At 41.6% G+C, this 13,637-nt stretch overlaps 1 protein-coding gene across 1 annotated transcript; it reads left to right on the forward strand.

The window, feature by feature from the left end:
• The first annotated feature begins 1,756 nt into the window (after nt 1-1,756).
• On the forward strand, nt 1,757-2,887 carry CCR8 (C-C motif chemokine receptor 8). Its single transcript, XM_058549442.1, has one exon. It carries the CDS (start codon nt 1,757-1,759, stop codon nt 2,822-2,824), a length of 1,068 nt encoding a protein of 355 aa, XP_058405425.1. The 3' UTR covers nt 2,825-2,887.
• Nucleotides 2,888-13,637: the final 10,750 nt, after the last annotated feature.

The following is a 13,637-nucleotide window of genomic DNA, read 5'->3' on the forward strand; positions in this document are numbered from 1 at the left end:
TCTGGGTGCTCTGCTTTTCGGACCCACTGGGGTGACAGCGTCAACTCCATGGCCCTAGGCTGTGTCCCCACTCCTGTGGCATTGGGTAGGGGTGGCCTAGCCTGCTGAAATTGAGGATGAAACAGCCTTGCCCCCTGGGCCTGTGGGAGAGTGGCAGCTCTAATGATCTTTGTATCACTTCAGGGTCATTCCTCCCTCTTTTTTTTTTTTTTATAATTTTATTTATTTATTTATTTTTCCCCCAAAGCCCCAGTAGATAGTTGTATGTCATAGCTGCACGTCCTTCTAGTTGCTGTATGTGGGACGCGGCCTCAGCGTGGCCGGAGAAGCGGTGCGTCGGTGCACGCCCAGGATCCGAACCCAGGCCGCCAGCATCGGATCGCACGCACCCAACCGCTAAGCCACGGGGCCGGCCCATTCCTCCCTCTTCTTGAAGGATAAAACATGTTCAAAGGCGAATAGCTCCTTTGTTCCAATCCCACAGAATCCTAGAAGTCCAAAAGCCTTCCTTTATTTTGTCCTGTCTCTGCAGCTTTGGTCCAAACCGTCAGTGTCTCTATTCCAGGCTTCTGCCAAAATGGGTGATTAACTCCACCAGTAACCTATTATGGAGTGGTTGTCCAGCCACACCCTGGGTGTACTCTCCAGAACACACTTGCTCATTTTTGCCGTATGGATAGGCTGAGTTTTCCAAATCTTCAGGTTCTGATTCCTTTTCACTCGACAATTCTTTCTTCAATTTATCTCTCCCCTCTCACCTCTTACCATAAGCTGTAAGGAGAATGCAGGCTGCACTTTCAACATTTTGTTTAGAAATCTCCTCAGCTAGATATCCAGTCTTATTGTTTACAAGTTCTACCTTCCACAAAACACTAGAACACAGTTCAGCCAAGTTCTTTGCCACTTTGTAACAAGGATCACCTTTTCTCCAGTCACTAATAACATGTTCCTAATTTCTGTCTGAGATCTCACCAGAAACAGCTTTAACATTCATATTTCTACCAACACTCTGTTCATGATGATATATGTATTCTCTAAGATGATAGAAGCTTTCTCTACAACTCTCCTCTTTGCTTCTTGAGTTCTCAATATAATCGCCTTTCACGTCCAATAGGTCCTTCAAGGCAATCTAGGCTTTTTCTAGCATGTACCTCAAAGCTCATCCAGCCTCTACCCATTTTCCAGTTCCAAAGCCACTTCCACATTTTTAGGTATTTGTTACAGCAGCAACCCACTTCTCAGTACCATAGTCTGTATTAGTCTGCTTGGGCTGCCATAACAAAATACCACAGACTGGGTGGCTTAAACAACAGAAATTTATTTTTTCACAGTTCTGGAGGCTGGGAAGTCCAAGATAAGGGTGCCAACACGGTTGGCCTCTGGTGGGAACCCTCTTCCAGGCTGCAGACTGCCAACTTCTTGTATCCTGACACAGCTCAGAGCAGAGAGAGGTAGCAAGCTCTCTTGTGATTCTTTTAAAGGCACTCATCCCATTCATGAGGGCTCCACCCACATGACCTCATCTAATCCAATTACTTCCCACAGGCCCCACCTCCTAGTACCATCACAGTGAGGGGTAGGATTTCAACATATGAATTTTGGGAGGACACAAACATTTAGTCCATAACAGGACTTTAGGGCTTCCACATATGAATTTGGGGGGAGGGGGCACAATTCAGTCTATATGTTTAAATAAAAATATTTTTAAGGAATGAATCTCTCTTAGGTGCCTCTGTGACCAGGTCCTCCTGCCTCGATGGATTATACACTGGAGCCCAATGTGACAGCAATAACTGACTACTACTATCCTGATACCATTTCAAGCCCCTGCGATGGGGAACTTATCCAGAGAGATAGTAAGCCGCTTCTTGCCGTCTTTTACTGCCTCCTGTTTGTATTCGGTCTCCTGGGAAACAGCCTGGTCATCCTGGTCCTTGTCGCCTGCAAGAAGCTGAGGACCATCACAGACATATACCTCTTGAACCTGGCCCTGTCTGACCTGCTTTTTGTCTTCTCCTTCCCCTTTCAGACCCACTATCAGCTGGACCAGTGGGTGTTTGGGACTGTAATGTGCAAGGTGGTCTCTGGCTTTTATTACATTGGCTTCTTCAGCAGCATGTTCTTTATCACCCTCATGAGCGTAGACAGGTACCTGGCAATTGTCCACGCTGTATATGCCATGAAAGTGAGGACAGCCAGAATCGGCACGGCCCTAAGTCTGGCAGTATGGCTGACTGCCATCATGGCCACCAGCCCCTTACTAATATTTTACCAAGTGGCCTCTGAAGATGGCGTTCTACAGTGTTATTCATCTTACAATCAACAGACTTGGAAGTGGAAGATCATCATCAACTTTGAAATGAATATCTTAGGCCTGTTGATCCCATTCACCATCCTTATGTTCTGTTACATTAGTATCTTGCATCAGCTGAAGAGTTGCCAAAACCACAACAAGACCAAGGCCGTCAAGTTGGTGCTCATTGTGGTCGTTGCATCTTTACTCTTCTGGGTCCCATTCAATGTGGTCCTTTTCCTTACTTCCCTGCACAGCATGCACATTTTAGATGGATGTGCCATGAGCCAGCGGTTGATTTATGCCAGCCATGTCACAGAAACCATTTCCTTCACTCACTGCTGTGTGAACCCTATCATCTATGCTTTCATGGGTGAGAAGTTCAAGAAAAACCTCTCAGAAATATTTCAGAAAAGTTGCAGCCACATCTTCCTCTATGTAGGGAGACAAATCCCCAGGGAGAGCTGGGAAAGATCATCCTCCCTCTATCAGCACTCCTCCCGTTCCTGCAGCACAGACTACATTTTGTGAGGAGGGTGCCTTAAAGCAGGCTTCTGTGCTCATCACCATTCTTCTCTCAGGAACCAAAAATGATTTACATTGGAGTATGAGGCTACATGAAGGGATTCTCTTAGAAGTTTGGTTACAGACACAAGACTTATGTTATAATATTAAATGAATTCCTACTATTGCAAATTAATTTTCTCAACTTTCAAGACTTTTTTTTTTTTTACTATTTTCTGGAAATAGTCTATATATTTCACTATTAAGTATAGTGTTAGTTGTGGGGTTAATTTTGTTTTTAGTTTTTAGAGTATATCATATACCAATTTAAATTTTATCAAATGCTTTTTCCTTATCTATTGAGGTGATCATATAGTTTCCCTCCATTATTCTGTTAATTTGGTGAACTACATTGATCAATTTTCTTATCTTAAATCAACCTGTATTTTTCCTGGAAAAAAATGACCTCTTGATCACAATCATTTTAATAAGTTAGTGGGTTCTCTTGGAATTTCCATATATCTGTGTTGTGGGAGATCAGAATTTGCCACCCCCTAATGTGTCTTTTGGCTTGATTATTTTTAAGAACAAAAGACTCAGAAAGAAACTTTGGCTTTCCCCCTAACTGCCAAAAAAATTTAAGATAGAAGCCCTGTCCCAGGAAGGAACTATCACCATATATAACTGTAAGTGTGGTAGACTGGAAGGCACCTAGCAACACCATGGCCCAGCAAACATTTGTTTACCAAACATTTGCTTTTCCATCTCCATGTGAATTGCCTTCTTCCCCTTTGAAGTCCCAAACAACTACCCCCAACATCCTCCTTTGTCTTTAGCTGAAGACAGTATTTAAGGTGGTGACTTCAGATATTTTGGCGAGTTACTCAGTTTTCCTGGGTTTCTCTCATGTATACATGTTCTTCAACTTTGTTTTATTTTCTCCTGTTATTCTGTCTCATGTCCGTTTAATTCTTAGACCAGCCACAAGAGAGTAGAGGAATATTCTTCCTCCCCTACAGTGTTTATAAGAGATATTATCTTGTAATTTTCCTTTCTTATAATGTCCTGGTCGGATTTGGCCTCCAAAAATGTGTTGGGAAGTACTTCCTTTTCCACTACTCTCTGAAACAAAGTTTGTGTAAAATATTTGGTTTGCTTCCTGCTTAAAAGTTTGGTAAAATTCGTTAGTGAAGCCATCTGGGGTTTCTCTGTAGGAAGATTTCAAATTATGCATTCAATTTCTTTGGCAGATAGAGATTATTCAGCTTTTCTGTTTTTGTTTGTCTGATTTTTGGAAAGTTGTGATTTTTAAGGAATTTTCCCACTTTAAATTGCAAAACATTTTAGCATAAAGCTGTTCCTAATATCTTCTTATAGTCTTTTTTTTTTCTTTTGGTGAGGAAGATTGGCCCTGAGCTAACACCTGCTGCCAATCCTCCTCTTTTTGCTTGAGGAAGAGTGGCTCTGAGCTAATATCTGTGCCCATCTTCCTCCATTTTGTATGTGGGACACTGCCACAGCATGGCTTGATGAGTGGTGTAGGTCTGCAGCTGGGATTCAAACCTGTGAACCCTGAGCCTCCAAAGCGGAGCATGCGAACTTAACCACTACACCACCAGCTGGCCCCCTTATAGTCTTTTTAATACATGAGGATCCGAAGTAATGTCCCTTTTCATTCCTGATATTGGTAATTTATATTTTCTCTCTTTTTTTTCTCTGGTCAGTCTTATGGGGTTTATCAACTTTACTAATCTTTTCAAATAACCAGTTTTTGACATTGTCGATTTTCTGTTTTTGTCTTTTCATTGATTTCTATAGTTATTATCTTACCTGCTTTCTTTGGGTTTAATTTGCTGTTTTATTCTAGCTTCTTGAAATGGAAATCTAGATTATTGATTGTCAATCTTCATTCATTTCTGAAAGATGTCTTTAAAGCTACAAAATTCCCTCTAAGCACTGCTTTGGCTGCATCCCATACATTTTGATATAACAGATTTTGATTAATTTTCAATTTAAATTATTTTCTATTTTCCATTGTGAATTCTTCTTTGAATCATGAGTTGTTTAGAAATTAATTTAAAATTTCCAAACATTTGGCGATTTCTAATTATCTTTATGTTTTAATTTCTAGTTTGACTCCAGTGTTCTCAGAGAACATACATGTACAACTCAGGTTTTTGAAATTTATTGAGAATTGTTTTATGATCCAGAATATGGCTTATTATGGTGTATGTTCCACGTATACTTGAAAAGAATGGGCATATTGTGCAGTTGTTGGCTATAGCTGGTTGATCTCATTGTTCAAGTCTTGTATATTCTTGCTGACTTTTTTCTGTTTGCTTATTCTACAAGTCACTGAGACAGGTATATTAACATCTCAAACTGTGATTGTGACTTTGTCTATTTTTCACTTTAATTCTGTTAATTTTTGCTGTATATATTTTGAAGCCATATTATTAGGTGCATACAAACGTAGGATTGTTATGCTTTTCTGTTGAATTGACTCTTTTATCACTATGAAATGTGTCTTTTTCTGCAGTATTGCTTCTTGTCTTAATGGTACTAGGCCCAGCACTAACATAACCACACCAGCTTTCTTTTGATCAGTGTATATACTGTGTTTCTCTCTACTCTTACTTTAAACCAAACTATTTGCTTATATTTAAAGTTTCTTTCTTGTAGGCAGAATTTATTTGGGGCTTTTAAAATTCTTTTTGCACAGAGAAGGTTTTATTACCATGAGGATACACAGTATGTTTAAAATATAAAGCTCACTTTTAGATGGAATATTTTATTGGATCCCATTACATAGCATACAAAAGGCTGATTTCAGATTTTGGAACAATTTTTTTCTTCAATTTTCCAGTTAAATAGCATAACTTAAATTACAGATGTTACATTCTGCAAAACTGACCTTCTACTGACCATAGTGAAGAGAAATGCCCGGAGGGCAGTCTAATCATTTCGGGAAAGCATCCAAACAGCTTTACCTCGAAATGTTTAAACATGTGCTTACAGTATTCACACCACTCCTCAAAAAAAGTGTAAACTTCTGAAAAACATGAAAAAATAGTTTCTTTCTTCTTCTTTAAACACAAATTTACTTAATTCTGAATATTCTGTGAGCTCCATTATTATGTTGAGGTCACTAGTAACAAAAGACAAACTCTCCTCATTCTGAATTTCTAGAATCTGAAATCCCAGTTGAAATGTAACCATGTGGCAATTTCCTGATAATCTGTGTCTTTGTAGAACTTTCATTATATTCTTTTCTGTCATCTCAGTGCTTGCTAAATCCTCTATCTTCTTGGAGTAATTTCTTACATTGATGCCAGAAAGTGTATTTAGAAATGAAAGTTCTGATTCTAAATGTCCAAGCTGACTTCTCAGATCTTTTGAAGACTCCTTTCTGAATTGACACGAGTGAAGCCATGATGGCCGCTCCATGACCCTCAGAAACCATCTGCACTGAAAAAAATACAAAGCAGTTGCTTGTGGTGGGAACTGGCCCTTCCCCCACAATACAAACTGCAATTGTTTATGTCTCAAGACTCTAGGAGCATCGGGAGCAGGCACAGACTGGCCGTCTGTGTCGGCTCCGGGCGATCACCGGGAGTCACGGTGCACGTAAACACTAGATAACGCCTAACACCTAAAGAAAAGAAACACCAGATGTTCCCATATGGGCCCTCGATGAAATCCTAAATAAAAACCCTTGCTCAGCATTGCCTGGGTGGGAGTCTTACCTGTGGAGGGGACGCCTTGCCCAGGATCCTTTCTTTCAACCGGCACTCCCCGCCTGGCCGTGCTGTTGGGACCCCCCGGGCTAAAGGCGTGGATGTTGTGAGTACCCGGTTTGATGTTACTTTCGTTTTCCCATTCTTGTATTCTCATATTTTACAGATTTTCTTTCGCTGTAGCTGTTTCAGCCTAATTTTGTATATCTCTATTAATAAACAATCATTGCTTACTTACTAGATATTTGCTCTGAGTGGTCCTTTGGGCAGGAAAGGCGCTATTCTTTGACCGATCCGAGCCCTTTTCCCCGGTTAAAACACTATCCTTCAGAATCTGATTGGTGTATTTCTTGAAACGATTTTTGGACTCTGGAAGTTTCTTCCCAGGGTGCCAGCAGCTCCTCACAAGCCAGGCTCAGGGCTGCCATCTCTGCTTCCAAGATGTGGACCTCAGGCATTCCTGCCTGGCGCCGACAGGTACTGGGCCCCAGGGGGTCCTCAGTCACTTCCCGAGTGCTGTACACACCTCACCCAGCGCGAGGAGCCTGTGCGCATGCCTAGCCAGTGTGGATCATTTCCCTAGCTCAGAGGGGAAATGGGAGAGTGACAATGACTCTGCCCCCAACACATAGAACCCCATGCTCACATAATCTCTCAGGGTCATTTATGGCCCTGCTCACGTTGCTATAGCTGTCTATAAGTAGCCCTCCACTGCAGGGAGTGGGATCATTCCAACCCAAAGCCCAAGGGTGCCACAGCCTGTATTTCTTACCCAGTCTAATATCTTTGTCTTTTAATCAGAGTGTTTACCCCATTTATATTTAATAAAAATATATGAAGCAATAGCATAAAAGAGGGGTGTAAATAGAAGAATAAATGGAGTTGAACGTTTATATTGTTTTTTTGCGTTATTCAAGAAGTTAGAGATGACTTTTGAAGTTTCTAGGATAAACAGTAAAAAATATAAGAACAAATAACTAAAAAGCTAGTGGAGAGAAATGGAATTAAAATAATACTTGATTAATCAAAAAGAAGCCTGGAAAGGAGCAAGAAACAGGTATAACGAATACAGCAGCCTGGTAGAATTGAACCCAACCACATCAGTAATAGATACCAACCCCAAACTCTCATATTGAGTTGCTAAGCCAACTCTGACCTCCTACATCTAGGCTCTTTTTTTTTATTGTTAAGGTAAAATTCACGTAATATAAAATTCACCGTTTTAATCACTTTAAAGTGTACAACTGGTGGCTTTAAGTACATTCACAATGTTGTGCAACCATCACTACTGTGTAGTTCCAGAACTTTTTCAACACCCCAAATGGAAATCCCATTTCCATTAAGCACTCTCCATTCCTCTCCCCCTTCCCCAAGCACTAATCTGCTGTGTCTCCATGAAATTGCCTATTCTGGATATTTCATATAAATGAAATTACACAGTATGTAGTCTTTTTTGTCTGGCTTCTTTCATTTTGCAAAATGTTTTCAGGTCTAGGCTTCTTTTTATGTGAGGAAAAATATACCCTGACTTCTACTCTTGGTAGTGCTAGACTAGGTACATCAGACCAACACTTCCAATGAAGAAAAGTGGAAAAGCTGGACAAAAACTAAAAATATATATGTATCCAACTGCTTGAAAGTTCATGGATAATTATGTAAGCAGACCTTGGAAAAGACATAAATCCAGAGAGTTAAACCCAGAATTTGGGTCTGTTGTTCCCCTAGAGATATTTGCCAATTTCAGGAGAGGCTTCTACAAGGCTGAGAATCTGAGTAGCATTTTTGACTGACTCATAGGGAATAGGGAGACTACATTTGGACCCCAGTACTTTCCAAAAAGGGATGCTGGTAAATCTCTGTTTGGGGTTGGGACCCTGAGAGCTATACCTTAGGACTAGGTGAACCAGAAACAGAGCAGCCCTTGGAGGAACCAGAACTCAGCTTCCAGTTATCTCAATCCTTAGAAATTGGTTTGAGGGAATCCCAGGTTGCTACTGTTCCCCAGGAACGTGACATATTTGAACTAATCCCCTCTGGAGGAAGATAATATCATTCTCCACCTCAATCATTCTATGAACAGTTTTCTAAATTTTTTTGAATTTTTTATTGTTTTTGACGCACAATAAAAATAACATAAAGAGATGTGAGACTGTAAACAAGAAAGACCAGAAGAAACAGACAATAAAAGCAGACCTACAGAAACTCCAGACACAGATGTGACAAAACACAGATTTTAAAACAACTATACTCACTGTGATTGGTTAGATAAAAGAAAAGCTTGAGAATTTTGGCAGGGAACTGGAAACTATAATTTTAAAAAAGAAGATAGTATATTTGAAAAAGAACTAAATAGAAACTCTAAAAATGAAAAATAAAATAATTAAAATTAATAACTCTATGGATGGGTTTTTCAACAGATTAGACACAGCTGAAGAGGGAATTAGTGAACTGGGAGGTAGGAAAGAAGAAAATATAAAAAATAAAGCATGGAGAGACCCCTCTCCACCAAAAAAAGAAAAAGAAGAAGATAACGGAAAGGGAACGAGTCATAGAGTGTAAAATGATAGAGCCTATCACATGTTTTTGAGTCCTAAAAGGAGAATAGAGATAGAACAGGGCAGAAGCAACATTAGAAAATGTAATGGTTGAGAATGTTCCCACATTGAAGAAAGTCATTAAGAGACAAATTCAAGAAGTCCTGCAATCCCAAGCAGGAAAAAAACTTCACATTTAGGCAAATCAGAAATTGAAGAAAACCAAAAACTTAGAGAAAATTTTAAAAGCATCCAGATTTATTTTTATTTTATTTATTTATTTTTTTGGTGAGGAAGTTTCTGCCTGAGCTAACATCCACTGGCAATGTTTCTCTTTTTTTTTTGCTTGAGGAAGATTAGCCCTGAGCTAACATCTGTGCCAGTCTTCCTCTAGTTCGTATGTGGGACGCCTCCATACCGTGGCTGATGAGCAGAGTAGGTCCACGCCTGGGATCCGAACAGGCGAACCTGGGCTGCCAAAGCAGAGCACGTGGAACTTTAACCATTTGGCCATGGGGCCGGCCCCCAGATTTTTTTCTTTCTTTTTTTTTTTTTTTGTGAGGAGATCAGCCCTGAGCTAACATCCGCCAATCCTCCTCTTTTTTTTTGCTGAGGAAGACGGCCCTGGGCTAACATCGGTGCCCATCTTCCTCCACTTTATATGGGACGCCGCCACAGCATGGCTTACCAAGCAGTGCGTCAGTGCGCGCGCGGGATCCGAACCAGCGAACCCCAGGCCGCCGCAGCGGAGCGCGCGCACCTAACTGCTTGCGCCACCGGGCCAGCCCCCAGATTTTTTTTATAAAGACGTTACCTTCAAAAGAGTGGCAATTAAAATGAAAGCAGACTTCTCAACAGGAAGAATGAAAGCTAGAAGAAAAAGAAATAATACCTTCAAAGAGCTAAAAGAAAATAACCACTGAACTAGAATTCATATCCAGTGAAGATATCCTTTAGGAATGATGGTAATATAAAGCATTTCATAATTTATCTTTTTAAAATGCAAGGTGTCAAATATAAACAAGGCAAATAATGAAATTAAGCTTCTGGACAATAATATAAAAGAAGATCTTCATGACTTTGGTGTAAGGAAAGATATCTTAAACAGAATTCAAAAATATCAGATTAAATTAGACTGCATTGAAATTAAGACTTCTATTAATCAAAAGACAAAGTGGTGGATGTTATGATGTGCCACCCAGATTCTCCCTCGGGAATAAATAACTTTTTACTCCAGCTGCTGGAAGAGCCATCAGCAGACATCACTCAGCTCTCAGCCCCCTTGGGGATTGCCTCATCTGTCCCCTTCACAGGGTGGCTTGCATCCCATGATCAGTCAACTTGAAAGTATAAAGTCCTGGTCCCCTCATCTCAACTTGGGATAGCTTTGAAGGATAGAGTCAGCTAAAATTTGCATTAAGACTACAGTGCAGCTCAACCTCTCCCTCTCCCCAACCCCCTCTTTCCCCAGATGTTGATCCCAAGAGCACTCTCAAATAAACTTCCTACACACTAGTCTCCATCTCAGAATCTGCTTCTTGGGAAACCCAACCTGCCACAGATACCATTCAGAAAGTGAAAAGGCAAGCCTTAGACTATATCATGAATTTTGAGTTATTGAAAACAAAACTAAGAAAGATTTACAGGCTCTTTCTATTTTTCTGCTCTGCAACATGCTTCTCCCATGAGACAAAAAGGTGCATTGTACTATATGTCAATTATAACTTAATAAAAAAATGCAAACTTCTCCAAAAGAAACACCAAAACCAACCAAACAAAAAACTCTTCAACAGGGCCTATCACACCCTGCCTAGGCAGCTCGTCTTCCTCTCCTCCTCTTGGCCCCCCTTATCCTTCACTTGTGCTGTTCCAGCCGCTCTGGCCTCCCCTGAGCCCGGGGAGATTGGTCTCCATATTTATTCAAATGGTTCTTCCTCTCAATTTCTCTGTGTGTGTCTCTCTCTTTTTTCCCCCTGAACTCTAGTTATCTGAGTGTTAGCACTTTTATTTCTCTTATCCATATCTTGTAGCTTTATTTTATATTTGTTTATTAAAGAGTTCCTCAATCTGCTCTTGCAATTTTCTAATTCATTTTTCAGCTCTATTCCATCTATTGTGCTCTCATTTCAGCTATTACATTACATATATATGTTTATATATATGTATATATGTATTATACATATATATATATGTAATGTGCTCTTTTTCACACTGGCACAGTCAGGCGCTCAATCAACACTTGCTGAGTTGAATTGAGGAGGGCAGAAGGGATATGGGGAAGGGGACAGAGGGACATTCACATTTTTAGGCACCTGCTCCGAGCTGGGTATTTAAGCAGCATTTTCTCGTTCAACGAAAAAGTCCTTCAAGATGATTATTGTTAACCTAAGAGGCTGCCAAATCCGAATCCCAGAGCACAATGTCTCCAAAGCCGTGGGAGTCCACTCTACCTCCTGCATCGGCCGGCAAGTCCACTATCTTCTCACACATGCCCTGTGCTCCTCAGCTCGCCTGCCTGGCCTGGAGCAAACTGAGTTCTGGAGGATGTGACTCTGAGCTCAGCCAGCCGCACACCCTCCCCTGGAGGGGCCATCGTGCAGGGCACAGCCAGATTGGACCAGCTCTGTGGTTGGTGTGCAAACTGGGGAGATGTTTCCTCTACCTGCTGCCAGACTGCTGCCTGTCAGGACTTCTCTGTCTCTGAGCTAACAAAGACCATTTGGAGCAGCCAACACTTGTGAAGTGGGACATACCTCTGGATCTTGAACCACGCCAGGCTTTCCTGAGGGGATACTGCAAGGGACACCTCAGAAGTCCTGTCCTGGACCCTGCTCCTCCACTTACAAGCTGGCCTAAACCAACCTCTCCAAGCATCACAGCAGTCATCTGTAAGATAAGGATCTGAAGATAAGGTGATGATGATGCTATCTGTCCTGCCTGCTCCATAGAACTGCTCGATGTCCAATCTGTAACCTGTAAACATCTCTGTACACATAAAAGGTAAATTATTATTACTATAACAAAAATATACAGCATGTAGCCCTTTACCACCTGTGTAACTTTGGGAAACTTACCTTAACCATTCTGTGCTTCAGTGTCCTTATGTGTAAAATGGGGATAGTGACGATGCCCATCTCTGATTTATGCGAGAGGCTCACACAGGGTTATGAAGCTGTGTTCTAGCACCACCTATCACTCACTAGCTGGCAGTAACAACAGTCGCCTACAGAATAGAAAGACTTGGAGCTCATTTCTGTGTGTGTCTGGGTGCATGTGTGTGGTATGCTAAGAATATGTCTGTCAAGGAAAGGCTGAAGAACAGTTCCAGATTAAAGGAGAGTAAAGAGACATGACAATTAACTGAAATATATGATCCTAAATTGGATTTGGGATCAGGGGGGAAAATGCTATGAAGGAAAGTTTTGGTACAATTGGTGAAATTTAAATTTGGATTATATATGAGATAACATAAGTATTAAAAGAGATAAAACAGGGAAACAGCTAGAACAGTGCCTGGGATATAGAAAGCACAACAATAAATGTTACCTGTTATCACCTACTAGGATGTAAGCCCCATGAGGGCATCGACTTCATCTGTTTTATTCACTGCTGTTTCCCCAGAGCCTGGAACAGGCTCCTGGTACATAATATGTGCTTAATTAATATTTGTTGAATGAATAAATGAACGGGCCTCTGAAGCAAGAAAGAGTTAAGGACTAGGGTGAGGTATTCAGGGCCAATTGTCCTCACACGCAGAGACTGATGTTATTCACTCTGGTTCCTGGTCATTGTTGGTTACCCTGGTGACCCTGGTCTGCAAAACATTCTGAGATTGATCCAATTGTTCCAGGCATCTGGTTAACACAACCAAAAATGCATCTAGCAGCTCCCAAATCAAATGCATTGTAATTTACTAACTCACGATTGCCTGACGTCCCTCCTAGTTCTGCTCCTCACTGCTTTGCCTGGTAAGTGGAGGGGGACTGGATTTTGCTGCTGTCTTCTCTCTGCTCCTCAGGGGATGAAGAAAGGTTCTGATTAGCTGAGTCCGAGCCTCAGGCCAATGCTCACCTACAAGGAGGAAGGCTTGCCTTTGTAAGGAGGTGCAGTTGGCAAATCTCAGCTGGAAGTCATGCTGCAGAGCGGTCTCAGACGGCTGGTGGGGCACCGACATGCAGCACCTCTTCTCCAAGCCCTGGCTGGCCGGCACCGGCTGCCCAGGTCAGGCTGGGTGCCAGCCCAGCCTATCACCGTGAGTATCCTCATCGCTTACCAGATGCCGAGCAGTTGCGAGGGTGGTCAGAGTCCCAGAATGAGAGAGATGGAAGGGACCTTACCTGTCATCCAGTCTGCTGCTCTCCTTTGACAGATGAGAAAACTGAGGCCTGGAGATACCAGGTGGCCTGCCCAAGGCCACAGCAGTTATTGGCAGAACACAGACTTAGAGCCAGCACTGGTGATTCTCAGAAGATGCTCATTCCACTTGGCTATATTGTCCTATATTGAGGGGTGGGGCCCTCGAACTGAGGGCTTAGAGACAACATCTGGAGGCCACCTCAGTCTCACTCA

The sequence above is a fragment of the Diceros bicornis genome, chromosome 2, assembly GCF_020826845.1.
Source record: "Diceros bicornis minor isolate mBicDic1 chromosome 2, mDicBic1.mat.cur, whole genome shotgun sequence".
Classification (NCBI taxonomy): domain Eukaryota; kingdom Metazoa; phylum Chordata; class Mammalia; order Perissodactyla; family Rhinocerotidae; genus Diceros; species Diceros bicornis.